The sequence below is a fragment of the Lutra lutra genome, chromosome 8, assembly GCF_902655055.1.
Source record: "Lutra lutra chromosome 8, mLutLut1.2, whole genome shotgun sequence".
NCBI lineage: Eukaryota > Metazoa > Chordata > Mammalia > Carnivora > Mustelidae > Lutra > Lutra lutra.
Genome location: NC_062285.1, coordinates 11,038,165 through 11,054,531, shown reverse-complemented (window position 1 = coordinate 11,054,531; position 16,367 = coordinate 11,038,165). Strand labels below are relative to the sequence as shown.

Here is a 16,367-nt window from a genome sequence, read left to right as displayed (position 1 = left end):
TGCTCGGGCAGAAAGGCGTTAGGTTGTACGCAGTGAAGGTAAGAAGTGGGGGAGAAAAGAAAGGGAGAGAGTCCGGACCTTCGGCCCTCTTTCCTGCCTCCGGGTTGGCCAGGCCCCAGGGCCGCAGGAGCCTATAGAGCGCTGTGACATGACTTCTTACTTGGGGCGACTTGAGCGCGGCCAGGCTGGGTGTCTCGCCTCTGCCCCGCCCTTCCTTTCACTCCGCCAATGGCTTAGGAGAAGCCAGGATTTCTGAATCATGTTTACCATCCTGATCTTTACCGGGATTAAGTTGGAAACATTAAATTTGAAAGAATTATTTAAAGACTGAAACATGTTAGAACATCTCACTCCTTTATCCTTGCCGCAGCATATATCATTAGGAAAGCACTCAAGAGCTTTCAGTGTATTTGAGCCTCTCCTGGCCTCCCTTGGTCCTCACCCACTCCATAGTTTCGGATTACTCTCAATTTCAGCACTGAGGGAACATGAGAAAGGAAGGAAACCAGCAGTCTGAGTGCTGATGCATTTTCACCTTCCTTGCTATGTGAATATCTATCAGGTATCTTGGAATTGTCCTTGCCTGACTTTGAACAGTCCTCTCCGCCTAAGGGCTTCAACACTGAATCTTCTGTATTTCCTCTCTCCGTTTAATAAAATCACCTTCATCGCTGTCCTTCAGGCTAGAAACTTGAGTCATTTTAACTTTCTTCTACTTCATTTGTATAACCAGTGTCTCAGCTAGTCCTGTCAATTCTATCTCATATTCCTTCTTACCATCCCTTCCATTCCATTCCGAAGACTACCCAAATACAGGACTTCATTTTTTCTTTGTTTTTGTCTTCCTCCCTCCCACTTTCCCTCCCTCTTTCCTTCTTAAAAGTACAAGTCAATTTTTGGTAAATTACACTTTGGGTAACTATCACCACTATCCGATTTTAGAATATATCCATCACTCTAAAAAGATCTACTGCCTGTCTTCAGTACCTCCCCCTTAACACCCCTGGTCCCAGGATACCAGCAATCTACTTTCTATTTCTACAGATTTGCCTTTTCTCTACATTGCATGTAAATGGAATCTTACAACATATAGTCTTTTGCCTCTGGGTTTTTTGTTTTTGTTTTTGTTTTTACCAGTGTTTTTGAGATTCATCAGACCTTCATTTACATACCTAGTCTCTTGGAGTAAACCCCTAAGTAGAATCGCTACTTTTTTCATCCACTCCTTAGGCTGTGGCTTGCAAGCTAAAGTCCAAACTTCTTAGAAAAGGAATCATAGGGCGTCTAAGTGTCTCAGTCAGTTGAGCACTCAGGTCTTGATCCCGGAGTCCTGGGAGTCCCGGGATGGAGCCGCATGTCCCTTCGCTCCTCTTCAAACCTTACCTGACCTTTCCGACCCACTCCATTGAAATTAATTCTTCCTTGCTTCATATGTTCCACCAATTTTTTGCTTTTCTTTCTACTCTGTTTCCTAATCAGTCATTATTAGTTGTCGAAATAAAAATACCAATTCATTTTTTCGATGAATATTTGTTGAGTATCCCCTTTGTGTGTAGAGTCTAGGGTCCAGTGTTGCACAAAAACAAACATGCCTTCACAGAGTTTCCAATCTAGTGGAATGACAGGTAAAATCATGTTACAGACTGGCTTTGTCAATTTCCCTCAGTTTTCTTATGGAAAGTATATAAGGCTGGAATTTATAGTGTATTAATTATACACATTAATATTGATTTTATTACTCTTAATGATTCCCTGGAAGAAATATGTCTTTTAATCTTTCTGACAAGTGATCTCAATGTTACTGACTGTTCAGTTTAGTATTCCAATCTTAATATAGATTATATTACAATTTTGCTTCTGTACCAGTTACCTGGCAACTTGAAAAGGGTAGTTTGTTATTTTCTGTAAGACGCATTTGAGATTGTTAACTTTCAGTAGTTTTAACTATTAAGGTTTTTTTCCTTAAAAAAAAAGCGAACAGACTTCCAATATTCTTCCTCTTTCTGATTCAATTCCCATCCATCAAAGAATCAGAAGTTAAAGAAAATTTATTAGCTCCTAATTATCTGTGCCTAGGTTCCTGATTATCTGGGGGCTTATTAGGAACATTACTACCTTTGACTTTGTTATAAGACTAGTAGAATGGAACTATTTTTCTACAAATATGTAGGGCACTAGGGGAGCATGTGTTTACTTCTTTTTCCTTCTCAAAAGGGATGCGATGCCACTTGATGCTAAAATAAGCCGTTCTCTGAAGAAATGTTAGTTCTGTTTACCATATTAGCTCTTTTTCTGACCGGTTTCTGAGGGCAATGACAAGGACATCTATGTTCTTTCTATCTCTGGTTGTTTTCACAAAGGCAACTCTGAAACCTGAGAACACTCTTGTAATAAAAAAATAAAATGAATATATTGTTATGTTGTCTACCATAGGTTGTCAAAAAAGCAGATATGATTCAACAAAAATAGGACTCATCAGGTACAAGCTGAGAGGGATGCCTTAGCCCTAAGGAAAAGTCCTTTCATTGTCCATTTGTACTATTCACTACAGTCAGCAAACAATGTCTACTTGGTAAGTAATTAACTTTACATTTTTTTCGTCATCTAGCAATCACCAAATTCATTGAATTAAGAATACAGTTGAGGTGGTAGGGGTGGCACTTGGCTGGCTCAGCCAGTAGAGCATCCAACCCTTGATCTCAGGGTTGTGAATTCAAGCCCCTCATTGGGTGTAGAGAGTACTTAAAAATGATTTTTTAAAGATTATTTATTTATTTATTTCACAGAGAGAGAGAGAGAGATCACAAATAGGCGGAGAGACCGGCAGAGAGAGAGGGGGAAGCAGGCTCCCCGCTGAGCAGAGAGCCTGTGCGGGGCTCCATCCAGGACCCTGAGATCATGACCTGAGCTGAAAGCAGACGCTCAACCCCCTGAGCCACCCAGGCACCCCCAAAATAAATTTTTAAGGCATGCATCGGTGGCTCAGTGGGTTAAGCGTCTGCCTTCGGCTCACGTCATGATCCCAGGGTCCTTGGTTCAAGCCCTGCATCATACTCCCTGCTCAGTAGAGAACCTGCTTCTCTTTCTCCCTCTGCCTGCTGCTCCCCCTGCTTGTGCGCTTTCTCTCCCTCTTTCTCTATGTCAAATAAATAAATAAATCTTTAAAAATATATATTAAAAAAAAAAAAGAATACGGTCTCTGTGTTTAGAGTACTTGGGTTTGAATTACAACTTTTGCACTTACTAGCTTTATGACTTTGGCCAAGTTCCCGTAACTTCGTATGGACCAGTTTTCTGTGGAGAAAAAGAACTAATAGAGTGTGTGTGTGTGTGTGTGTGTGTGTGTAGGGTGGAGATTTAAGGAATTGTTCTATGGGATTGTCATGGTTGGCAAGTCTGTAATCTTGCAGTATAAGCCAGCAGACTGTAGACCCAGGGAATAGTTGATGTTGTAACTCAGGACTGAAAGCAGTGTAGAAGCAGAATTCCTTCTACTTGGGGTGGGGTGGGGTAGGGGGTATGGAGGACAACACCTTGATCTTTTTTTCTTTTAATGCTTTCAACTGACTGGATGGGGCCCACCTAGATTATGGAGGGTCATCAGCTTTTACTTAAAGTATACCTAAATGTGGGGCGCCTGGGTGGCTCAGTGGGTTAAAGCATCTGCCTTCAGCTCAGGTCATGATCCCAGGGTCCTGGGATAGGGCTCTCTGCTCGGCGAGGAACCTGCTTCTCCTGCCTCCCCTCTCTCTGCCTGCCTCTCTGCCTACTTGTGATCTCTGTCTATCAAATAAATAAATAAAATCTTTAAAAAAAGAAAAAAGTATACCTAAATCTTAATCTCATCTAAAACACAACTTCAGAGCAGCAATTAGGTTCATGTTTCACCAAGTCTCTGAGTACTATGGATTAGCCAAATGGGTACATAAAATTAAATATCCCATGTTAGTTTCCTCATCTGCGAAATGGAGGTAATAATAGCACCTACCTCAGAGGTTGTTATGAAATTTTTTTTAAAGATTTTATTTATTTATTTGACAGAGAGAAATCACAAGTAAGCAGAGAGGCAGGCAGAGAGAGAGGAGGAAGCAGGCTCCCTGCTGAGCAGAAAGCCCGATGTGGGGCTCGAACCTAGGACCTGGGATCATGACCTGAGCCGAAGGCAGCGGCTTAACCCACTGAGCCACCCAGGCGCCCCTTTGTTATGAAATTTTAATAGGTAAATATAAAGCATGTAAAATAGTATCTAACACATAGTGCTAAAAATATTTGGTAAGTAAAGGACATATACTAGGAATACTATAAAGTTTGCTGTATAATAAGGCAAGTATTGGGAAGTGGTGGGTTTTGAGCATGCGGACTTTAAGAGTTGCTTGTTTGTCATTTCTAATGAAGAATTTGCGGGAGCGAGAGAATTGGTGAGGATATTTTAACTACAAATTGTAGAGATCTGACTCCTGAGGTAGTCTGTGGATTAAATGTTTAGCATCTCCAATAGCTTCTGTTCAGTATGCACAAATGGTTTTCTACGGATGGTTGGGCCTTAGGATGTAGTTTTTTGGCCCTGAATTTGTAATTTGTGAACAGAATGTCATTTCATCATAATTGATTTGCCTTCAGGAGTGGAATACCTTTATCCTTGATATGCTAAAGCTCTCTGTAAGTCTGTGGAACATAACTGTGGGACACTTCAACTTTTTGCTGTATCAAAAGCTTGAAACTGAACAGAACATCGTATCCAGCTTCAAGCTGTACACCTGAAAATTCAGGATAGATTATAAAAATAGAGTCTAAAACTCTTTTGGTACCTGATGGTTAAATCCATTTTTAGTCTTCAGTAAATCTGTGAGTATATTTAGACTGACATTAAATGTGGCTTCAAAGATTTAATGAGAAGACTAGAAAACTTTGGAGAATAAGAAGTTTTTCTAGGACAGTGGTGAGCATTTTTTTTTTTTTTTTCATTTGGACTAATTCAGGATCAATAAAAGTTTTTTACACAGTTTAAGTACATGAACTACGATCATATTATACTATTGTTCTATACTGGTGACCTCATCCTTTCTAATGGCTACACAAAATTACATGGATTTATTAAGGAATTCCATAATTTTCATAACAAATGCCCTATTAATGAGTTGGTTTGGGTTCTTTGACTATTCTAAACAACACTCAAAAAAAATAAAATAAAATAAACAACACTCCAACAAATAGTTTAGTATGAATGGTAGTAGCTGGTTGTAATGACCTTCTCTGTAAGCGACAAGACCTGGCAATACTGTGGGGAAGGATATTGGAGCAAAGATACAAATTTGTATTGAGGGAATTCACCCTCAGGACAACATAAAGGGCAGCCCTTCAGGAGACCCCCTAGGTTCTAAGAAACCCAGAAATGTGGGTCTACTTTTTATAGGACGATTCACTGTCTGAGAGTGTTAAAAAAAAATAGAGTAGCATTAAGAAGGTGAAAACCAAATACTATAAGAATAATTGACTTTCCATTTTTTAAGCCTGTGGTAAGCCAAACCTAGCCCACTGTTTCTGCACAGCCTGTGAGCTGAGAATAGTTTGGCATTTTTTAAATGTTGAAAAAAATCGAAGGAAGAATAATACTTTGTGATAAGTGAAAACTATATGAAATTTGAATTTCAGTGACTAAATACATCTTATTGGAAGACAGCCACATTCTTTGTTTACTTATTGTCTATGGCTGCTCTTGGGCTACAACAGAAGATTGAGGTAGTTGCCACACAGACCGTATGGCTTGCAAAGCCTAAAATATTTACTATCTGGCTCTTCACAGAGAAAGAAGGAAACACTGACATATTGCATTCCCAAAGAAGGTAGGGGACTATTTAATCACACACGGCATACAGAACAGTATGTAGTAAAGGCATTAGAGAGCACCAGGAAGACTTAAAGGATTAAAACAATATCCTGTTAGTTTTAGGTGTAAATCATAGTGATTCCATATTTTTATACATTATGAAATGAGCCCCACAATAAGTCTAGTTACCATCTGTCACCAAAGTTATTGCAGTGTCATTGGCTCTATTTCCTGTGCTGTACTTTTTTCATCCCTGTAACTTAAGTATTTTACAACCTTTTTTTAGAGGGGACAGGGCAGAGGGAGAGAGAGAATCTTAAGCAGACTCCATTCCCAGCACAGAGCCCAACACCAAACTCGATTTCACGACCCTGAGATCATGACCTGAGCTAAAACCGAAAGTCGGCCACATAACTGACTGAGCCACCCAGGCACCCCATCACATCTTTATAGAAAGAAAAAATATAAGTTCATGCTGAAATTTCTTTTTTCTTTATGCTGAAATTTCCAATTCAGAGGGAAATCATAGAATTTTACCCAGCATCTTTAAAAATATATATATAACATATAAAAATATTTTGAAACAATGAATTCCTTTACCCTGACAATCTGGCTTCCTAAAAACATTAACGCAATTACTCCTTTGCTTTTTTTTAAAATATTTTATTTATTTATTTGACAGAGATTACAAGTAGGCAGAGAGGCAGACAGAGAGAGAGAGAGGGAAGCAGGCTCCCTGCTGAGCAGAGAACCCGATGTGGGGCTCGATCCCAGGACCCTGGGATCATGACCTGAGCCGAAGGCAGAGGCTTTAACCCACTGAGCTGCCCAGGTGCCCCTCATTTGCTTTAACATATAACATTATGTATTTAATATTTTCAAAATAACAATATCGATATTGTTTTACTAACACTAAAACAACTAGAGTCAATTTAGGAGTTTTTTTCCTGTTCTTTTTGTCCTTGGGATATAGTATCAAAATTCTGGATTTTGAAGTCACTTGAAATCATTTCTGCTTTGTTGTGAAACTTGAGATGGTGCTAGGGTCATTTGTTCCCCTTTTGTATCATAGATTTCTACTTAAAAAAAGGAATCCATAAAAGTACTAGAAGAAGGAGGGGCGCCTGGGTGGCTCAGTGGGTTAAGCCTCTGTCTTCAGCTCAGGTCATGATCCCAGGTTTCTAGGATCAAGCCCCACATCAGGCTTTCTGCTCAGCAGAGGGCCTGCTTCCCCCCGCTCTCTGCCTGCCTCTCTGCCTACTTGTGATCTCTCTCTCTCTCTCTCTCTCAACTAAATAAATAAAACCTTAAAAAAAAAAAAATACTAGAAGAAGGGGGCACCTAGATGGCTCAGTCAGTTAAGCATCTACCTTCCACTCAGGTCATGATCCCAAGGTCCTGGGATTGAGCCCTATCTGTCTCCTTGCTCAGTGGGGAGTCTGCTTCTCCCTTTCCCCTTACCCCTGTTCATACACTCTCTCTCTCTCTCTCTCTCTCTTACTCTCATGTGCTCTCGCCAATAAATAATATAAAATCTTTCCCGAAAAAAGTACTAGAAGGAAACTGATGTGAATGTTTTTGTAATCATAAATTGATATAGGTCTTACTAAGTACAAAATAAAACATTTTGATACAAAATACCATTTACATAGTCAAATAACAAGTCTGGAGAAAATATTGTTCAGAAAAATACAGAAAAGTCTAATTTTACTACTATGTAAACAGATTTTATACATCAATAAGAAAGAATTAAATACCCGAGTAGTAAAATGGGCAAAGAATAGAAGTGATTCACAAAAGACACATGAAAGACCAAAAATAGGAGCACCTGGCTGGCTCAGTCAGTGGAACATGTGATTCTTGATCTAGGGGTTGTGGGGTCAAGCCCCACACTGGGTGTAGGGATTACTTTAAAATCTTAAAAAAAAAAAAGTGTAAAGATCCGAAATCTCCCTACAAGTGAATAAACATCTAACCAAGTCCTTTTGTTCTTAGATTGACAAAGAGAAAAAGGATCCGTAATTATTGTTGACGAGGACATAAGAAACATTCTCATGAGCTCAAGTGCAGTATGTTTACTTATTTATTTACCTACTACTGAATTATAAACTCTTTCAGTGAAGAGACATTTTATTCTTGCTTATATTTCCAGTGCTAGCACTGTGTGTAGCACAGACTTGGGGCTTAGTAAATGTTTTAATGATTGATGTCATCAACAAAAACTAATAGACTAATAGACTAATCTCTATATACCAGGGAAACTACTGACCTAAAGAGGAAAGAAAGGACTTTGTTTTATGAAGGTCTTACTAGGCAGTATTTTATATCTTAAAACCATACAGATTTTTAAGAATAATGACAGTGCATGTAAAAGGAATAGTAGAGCTTTGCAACCACCTAGCAATATTGGAGTCAGACAAGAATCATCTGCGGTCACATGATGCTAAGATCAGTGCTTGAAATTTGTTGGGAAACAGGTTATTTACATACACTCAACATATTTCCTCCATTACTTATTAATTACCGGGGGTTAAAAAAAAGGACTTCATTGGAGAAATCTGGAAGTCACCACCGGAACTAAGTGATCAAAGTCAACATCCCCAGTAATGGAACATGCTGACAGTAGTTGTCTCATCTGGTGGGAGTGTCTCTAAGAACGAGTCGACATTACTTACCTAGAATTCCTGCCAAAAATGCAAACCTGAATTGAATAGTGAGGAAATAATCAGATGTCAGGAAAGACTGTCCCCCTCAACAAGGCAGAAATCTGTCCCAGTTTAAAGGAGGCTAAAGAGATGTGATAACTAAATGCCATGGAGGTCCTGGCTAGGGCAGGCTGGTAAGAAGTCTAATCAAGGACATTTGTTGAGATACTCAGAGAAATTTGAATACAGACTATCAATTAGATAAGAGTATTAGTATTAAATTCCTTGAATTTTATTATGCTATAGTTAGGTAAGAATATTCTTGTCAAGAGATACATGACGAAGAATTTTGTGGCGACAGGTCATGATCTCTTCAAGTTTATTCTCCGGTTATTTAGCAAAAACTTTAAAGCTATAAACATCATTTGTTAATGTTGCCACACTTTGAAACTGTTTAGTCTGAATAAAAATCATGCATTTAAGATATTTTTGCTAATAATCATGTTCCTTTGTTTATTATGTAATATAATTATGTTATTAACAAACACTTATTTTATATTCATACATGTGGAGAGGAAGAAAGCAAATGAGCAAAATGCTCACAGTGGTGAATCTAGATGAAGAGTACATGGGACTGTTCTTATGCCTTTCTGTGAGTCTGAATTTTTATTCAGATTAAGCAGTTCAAATTCAATTTAAAAAAAAGATATGGCAACATGAGCAAACTTGGTATTAATGTGTACTAAGATCAAGAAAATGTGTCTGTTCCAGAGCCATGCTAAAAAATAGATAACTATAGTACCCAAAAATGTTTTTAAGGTAATCAAATCATATTGTTTTTATTTTATAACATTTGTATTCCTTTTTGATAGGTAATGGAATATCTGATTGGTAGTGATGTGAAGTCTCTCCTACATGTATATGGTTATTTTGATGAAGAGATGGCCGTGAAATATATTTCTGAAGTAGCCTTGGCTCTAAACTATCTTCACAGACATGGAATCATCCACAGGTAAAGACGGACTTCTCTACAAACTATTCGTTAAGTATAAATCTTTTGCCTTTTACAAACTATTAGTTAAAACCGCAGATAATCAAATTATGTATTAAATATTTGAGTTTGAAATATTTGCAAAAGCATTTGCCCATGTAAAGTTTGGTAGTAACTAGTGTGAGTTTAAATATTCCATCACCTTGAGGCACCTTTGTGACTCAGTGGGGTAAGCATCTGCCTTCAGCTCAGGTCGTGATCCCAGGGTCCTGGAAATGAGCCCCACGTTAGGCTCCCAGCTCAGTGGGGAGTCTCCTTCTCCCTCTCCCTCTGCCCCTCCTCCTGCTCGTGCTCTCTCTCTCTTTCTCTCATAAATAATTTTTTTAAAGATTTTATTTATTTATGTATTTGACAGAGAGAGAGATCACAAGTAGGCAGAGAGACAGGCAGAGAGAGAGAGAGGGAAGCAGGCTCCCTGCTGAACAGAGAACCCGATGGATGCGGGACTCGATCCCAGGACCCTGAGATCATGACCTGAGCCGAAGGCAGCAGCTTAACCCACTGAGCCACCCAGGCGCCCAAATAAAATCTTTTTTAAAGAGTAAATAAAAGCACTAAGTTTTTAAAAAATGTATAAATTCCATCAATTCTTGTTTTTATCTCCCCTCCCTGTGCTTTGAATATGTTGCTTTGAACATGGGGACACCATTTTGTTGTGAAGAATATTGAATTTTTTTTCCACCCCCTTACCATCATACAGAAGAGTCATATTTTGGGGTGCCTAGGTGGCTCAGTTGTTAAGCGTCTGCCTTTGGCTCAGGTCGTGATATCTGTATTCTGGGATCGAGCCCCTCATCGGGCTCCCTGCTCAGTGAGCCTGCTTCTCTCTCTGCCTCTGCCTGTTGCTCCCCTGCTGTTCTCTCTCTCTCTCTCTCTCTCTCTCTCTTTCTTTCAAATAAATAAAATCGTAAAAAATAAATTTATTTATTTAAATAAAAAGTGCTATATTTTATAATGCCAACTGATTTGCGGTGTTTTACTCTGTGCAAAGGAAGTCATGTTCTAAGTGGCCCTTCTCTATTAAGGTTTAATCGTACCCTCCATGAAAGAGGTAAATATGATTTTGGTGTAGCCTGAGGTTTTTTTTATCTAATGAGGTTTATTTGTTATAATGGACTATCTACTGAATAATGCCAAAGATAATCTAGTATTAAACCGATTAACTTTCTCGTTGGTTCAAATATACAGAAGATAATTTACTTTTGAGAGTTGTTTTTTGTACTCTCAAAGCCAATAGTAAGTGCCTTGATTTAGTGAAAATAAATAGAGTTTGAGTCTTCTGAAATTTCTGGGTTTTCCCCTGCTAATTCTACATCAACACTAGCTCCTCTTTAATTGTCTACTATTTGTTTTCTGTTTGTGCAGGGATTTGAAACCAGACAATATGCTTATTTCTAATGCAGGTCATATTAAACTAACAGATTTTGGCCTTTCCAAAGTTACTTTGAATAGAGGTAAGAAAAATTGCAGGTAAGTACATTTTTAAAAACCCAACAACTACTTGCTATTAACTTACACTATTTTGTTCGTTTATAATGCTAAAATTTGATGATTATTTCTTCCCAAAAAAACTAGAAAGGTATAATGGTATTTCCTTTCAATTGAAGATAAAAAATGAATAAAAAGGGGCACGTGGGTGGCTCAGTGGGTTAAGCATCTGCCTTTGGCTTGGGTCATGATCGCGGGGTCCTAGGATTGGGCCCATGTCAGGCTCTCTGCTTGGTGGGGAGCCTGCTTCCTCCTCTCTCTCTCTGCCTGCCTCTCTGCCTACTTATGATCTCTGCCTGTCAATAAATAAATAAAATCTTTTAAAAAAAAGAAAAATGGGGGAAAAAAAGGATGAGAAATGGAAATAATCATTCCTAAATCATCAAGGACATTCAAAGTTCTTTGGATCTTCAAAGAGGAACTCAAAATTTCTGTTCTTCTGACTTTGTGTCTACTGAAACTGGTTTGACCAATTAAACATCAGTAAAGTGACTAAAATAACTATAAAATGATAAACAGTGATACCTACAGAACTTATTCAAACTGACAGAACCACCACCAAGACCTTGATAAACAAGGGCAAAGAAAATGAACACAATTCACACACACACGTATATGGGAGTATATTAATTTCACTCTCGGTAATGAAAGAAATGCTAATTTAAAAATAATAAATTAGTCATTTCACTGTTAAACTAGGCAAAAAAAGAAAAAAAAAGAGAGAGAGAGGGAGAGAGAACTGAAGATCTAAAATTGAGACTGCAAAACCACAGTTAGTTTTTCCAGAAACATTGTAAATTAGCACAGTGCTTTCCAAAGGTTATCTACCAATGTGTTTTAAGAAACAAAAGAGTTGGGGCGCCTGGGTGGCTCAGTGGGTTGAGCGTCTGCCTTCGGCTTGGGTCATGGTCCCAGGGTCCTGGGATCGAGCCCCGCATCAGGCTCCCTGCTCGGCGGGGAATTTGCTTCTCCCTCTTCCTCTCCCTCTGCCTGTCTCCCTGCTTGTGCTCTGTCTCTCTCTCAAATGAATAAATAAAATCTTTAAAAAAAAAAAAAAAGAAAGAAAGAAAAAAGAAACAAAAGAGTGTAGGATGCCTGGGTGGCTCAGTTGGTTAAGCAGCTGCCTTCAGCTTGGGTCATGATCCTAGAGTCCTGGGATAGAGTCTGTTGTCGGGCTCCCCGCTCAGCAGGGAGTCTGTTCCTCCCTCTGACCATCCCCCTGTCATACTTTCTCTCACTCTCACTCTCGCTCTCAAATAAATAAATAAAATTAAGAATTTAAGAAAAGAAACAAAAGAGTTTAATTCTTTTTGACCTAATTAGTCTTGTCTTAGAATTTTTCTAAGGAAATGGTTCAAGAGAACAAAATATAGGAATAAAACTTTGTAGCAGCATTGTTTCTAATAGGGAGAAACTAGAAATTACTTAAGTTTATCATAGAAACATGGAGATGTTTCTATGAGAGCTGACCGACTTGGTAGCATATTAAATTATTAAAATGGTAGCAGATAGAAATAAATGAACAGGAGAGCACAAAATTGGGCTTATAAATTATAAACCACAGGATTATAATTATTTGAAAATAAATACACACCTATAATTCTTTATTTGCAAGTACACATTTCAAAAGTTTTGAATACCTAAGGATTTTCATTTAGTTTGATAAAATTTGACCTGAGCTGATGGGGGCTATTTATGGTTTTTATTAGTCCCATTTGACGTAACTGCTCAGATTCTTCACAGCAGTAATAATAATATTTGAGTACAGGTTGCTAGATGAGATGCCACTAGAGATGTTCCTTACTATACAGCATACTGGATATTTACCCAAAGAAAACAAAAGTACTAATTTGAAAAGATAAGGTGCATCCTTATGTTGATTACAGCAGTATTTCCAATAGCCAAGATAGGGAAGAAATCCAAGCATCCATCAATAGATGAATTGATAAAGAAGATGTCGTGAGCAGACACACACACTAGGATATTACTCAGCCATAAAAAAGAATGAGGCCTTGTCATTTGTGACAACATGGGCAGACCTAGAGGGTATTATGCTAAGTGAAAGAAATCATCCAGAAAGACAGGTATCCTATGATTTCACTTATATCATGGAACCTAAAAACCAAAACAGACAAATAAAAAAGTGGAGACAGACCCATTAATACAGAGAACAAACTGATGATTGTGGGAGAGAAAAGGCAAAAGGGCAAAATGGGTGAACGGGAGTAGGAGACATAGGCTTCCATTATGGAATTATTCCAGTTATGGATATATATTCCACATTATTCCACATTATTCCAGTTATGGAGTAAGTCATGAGGATGAAAAGTACAGGATAGTGAATATAGACAATAATATTGTAATAGTATGGTATGGTGACAGACAGTAGCTACACTTGTGGCAAACATGGTATAACATAGAGTTGTTGAATCACTAGGTTGTGCACCGGAAACCATGTAAAATTATGTGTCATATCTCAATAAAAAAACAAAAAAAAACTGAAAAGATCACTATATATTCATCACCTTACCTTTCTAAAATCTAAACATTTTTAAATTGTGAGGCAAATCTAACCCCCTGGGTTTCAGATAAGATACTGAAAAAGTCATAAATCCGATAAATTTTGTGTTATGGTGATATAACAGTTTAATATTTTTTATTTTATTTTTTTTCCTATCTGATAATTTATTTAAAATTTGGCTCCCATAGGTTTGGCTCAGTTGGTAGAGCCCGCAACTCTTGATCTTGGGGTCATGAGTTCAATCCCCACACTGAGTAGTAGACAGCTTACATGAAAAATAAAAATAATGAAAATTAAAATAAAATAAAATTTGCCTCCCAAATAATTCTCTATTTGTATTAATATAAATAGTAATATGACAAATGTCTTAAGTATACAGATTCCGAATTTGGTTTTTGTCTTTTTTGTTTGATAGTGTTAAGAAATCCATAATATAAAATTTACCATTTTAAAAAAGTATACAGTTCAGTAGTATTAACTATATTTACATTGTTGTACAACAGATCTCTAGAACTTTTTCATCTTGCAAAACTGAAACGCTATATCCTAAATTCCCCTCCCCCCAGCCCCAGCAACCACAATTCTTTTTTCTGTATCTGTGAGTTTGATTACTTTAGGTACCTCATATAAGTAGAATCATAGCTTATTTGTCATTTTGTGACTGACTTATATCACTTAGCATAATATCCTCAAGTTTCATCCACATCACAGCATGTAACAAGATTTCCTTCTTTTTAAAGGCTGAATAACATCCGTTATTTGTATATATGCCACTTTTTTAATCTATTTTTGTGTCAGTGGACGTTTGGGTTGCTTCTCCTGAGATTCTACTGTGAATTATGCAATGAACATGAGCGTATAAACTCTCTTATAGACCCTGCTCTCAGTTCTTACCTATATATAGTTGGTAGTGGAATTCCTGGGTCATATAGTGATTCTATTTTTAATTTTTTGAGGAGCCTCTATTGTGTTTTTCATAGTGGCTCCATACAGTGGAGGATACTGATACTGGGGTTGTGAGTTCAATTCCCACACTGAGTGTAGAGATTAGTTAAAAATAAAATCTTTAGGGATGCCTGGGTGGCTCAGTCGTTAGCCATCTGCCTTCAGCTCAGGTCATGGTTCCATGGTCCTGGGATCGAGCCCTGCATCAGTCTTCCTGCTCAATGAGGGCCTACTTCTCCCTCTCCCATTCCCCTGCTTGTGTTCCCTCTCTCACTCTCTCTCTCTCTGTCAAAAAAAATAAATAAAATCTTTTAAAATAATAATAAAATAAAATCCTTTTAAAAAAGAAGTCTGACACCACATAGAATATCACACTTTTCCTACCGTTTGTGGGGGGTGGGGTTGTGTGATTATTTTTTTAATTATTTTTTAAGGAGTGCCTGGGTGGCTCAGTCAGTTGGGCATTTGCCTTCAGCTCAGGTCATGATCCCAGGGTCCTGGGTTTGAGCCTCGAATAAGGCTCCCTGCTCACCACTCCTTCTGCCTGCCACTCCCCCTGTTTGTGCATTCTCTCTCTGTCTCTGTCAAGTAAATTTTAAAAATCTTGAAGTAAATAAATAAATATATATATAAAGTTTTAATGTAATCTCTATACCCAGGTAGGACTCCAATTCATGACCCAGAGATCAGGAGTCGCATGCTCTACTGTCTGAGCCAGCCAGCACCCACCATTTTTGATGTCTAGAGAAAGCAGTACCTTATGTGTGAATGTTGAATTATTTTACAAAGTTTTGTACTGAAACTGATAAAAATTCTGTATCAATTTTTATTTTGACCTATACTTGCACATGTCAGTTCACAGGGGAGCCCATAACTTGTACTAATTCCTTAAATAGATTGTGATGTTGGAATTTAATTTATATTCCTAATATTCCTTCTTAATTTTTCTTACCACATTCTCTTCTAGTATTTGATTTATCAAGAATTATTTTGTTGCCAGTTAGATAATACTTTTGTTTAGTGACTGAGTACTCCCTAATTTAGGTCATTACACTGTGTTCTGTTCATTCCAGAGCAAGACTCTATTCTATCGAAGTTTCATGATTTCAATCTGTTGCTTTTTTTAAATAGAGAAAAATTTATCTTTTTTTTTTTTTTTTTGACCCCTTTCATCCATTTCTCCTGTCCCCAACTCTTGCTTCTGGCATCCACCAGTCTGTTCTCTGTACCTGTAAGCTTAGTTTTGTTTTGTTTTTTAAGATTCCATATATAATAGAGATCACACATTATTTGTCTTTCTCTTTCTGCTTGGTTGTGTTTTTTTTTTTTTTAAAGATTTTATTTCTTTATTTGACAGAGAGATCACAAGCAGGCAGAGAGGCAGGCAGAGAGAGAGGAGGAAGCAGGCTCCCTGCTGAGCAGAGAGCCCGATGCGGGGCTCGATCCAGGACTCCGAGATCATGACCTGAGCCGAAGGCAGCGGCTTAACCCACTGAGCCACCCAGGCGCCCCTTGGTTGTGTATTTTTATACTGTGGCATGGTGGCTTCTCTGGGTATGTTCATCTTACATAAGCCAGTATTATAGATACTGTGGGGGACAAAGTTCAGAACAGATGATTTTCTACTAGTAAGTCAATGACATTGAAGTTTTTGAAGAATTTCATATATTTTTCTTTCCATACACAGACATCAATATGATGGCTATCCTTACAAGACCATCAATGGCTAAACCTAGACAAGATTACTCAAGAACCCCAGGACAAGTGTTATCTCTCATCAGCTCTTTGGGATTTGTAAGTACTTGATTAGAAAAAAAGTCACATAACATGCCCTTTCATGATTGCCGTTTAAAATTTAATCCTTTTTTGGGGCGCCTGGGTGGCTCAGTT

The 16,367-nt window shown here is 37.9% G+C and overlaps 1 protein-coding gene across 1 annotated transcript in view; it reads left to right on the top strand.

The window, feature by feature from the left end:
- The window catches only part of LOC125106826 (serine/threonine-protein kinase greatwall-like), a 60,777-nt gene that overhangs the window by 946 nt on the left and 43,464 nt on the right, over positions 1 to 16,367 (top strand). The window contains 6 exon segments of the mRNA XM_047741453.1: positions 1 to 38; positions 2,434 to 2,457; positions 2,459 to 2,572; positions 9,345 to 9,484; positions 10,889 to 10,977; positions 16,165 to 16,271. Of these exon segments, the coding sequence (XP_047597409.1) occupies positions 1 to 38; positions 2,434 to 2,457; positions 2,459 to 2,572; positions 9,345 to 9,484; positions 10,889 to 10,977; positions 16,165 to 16,271 (512 nt within the window).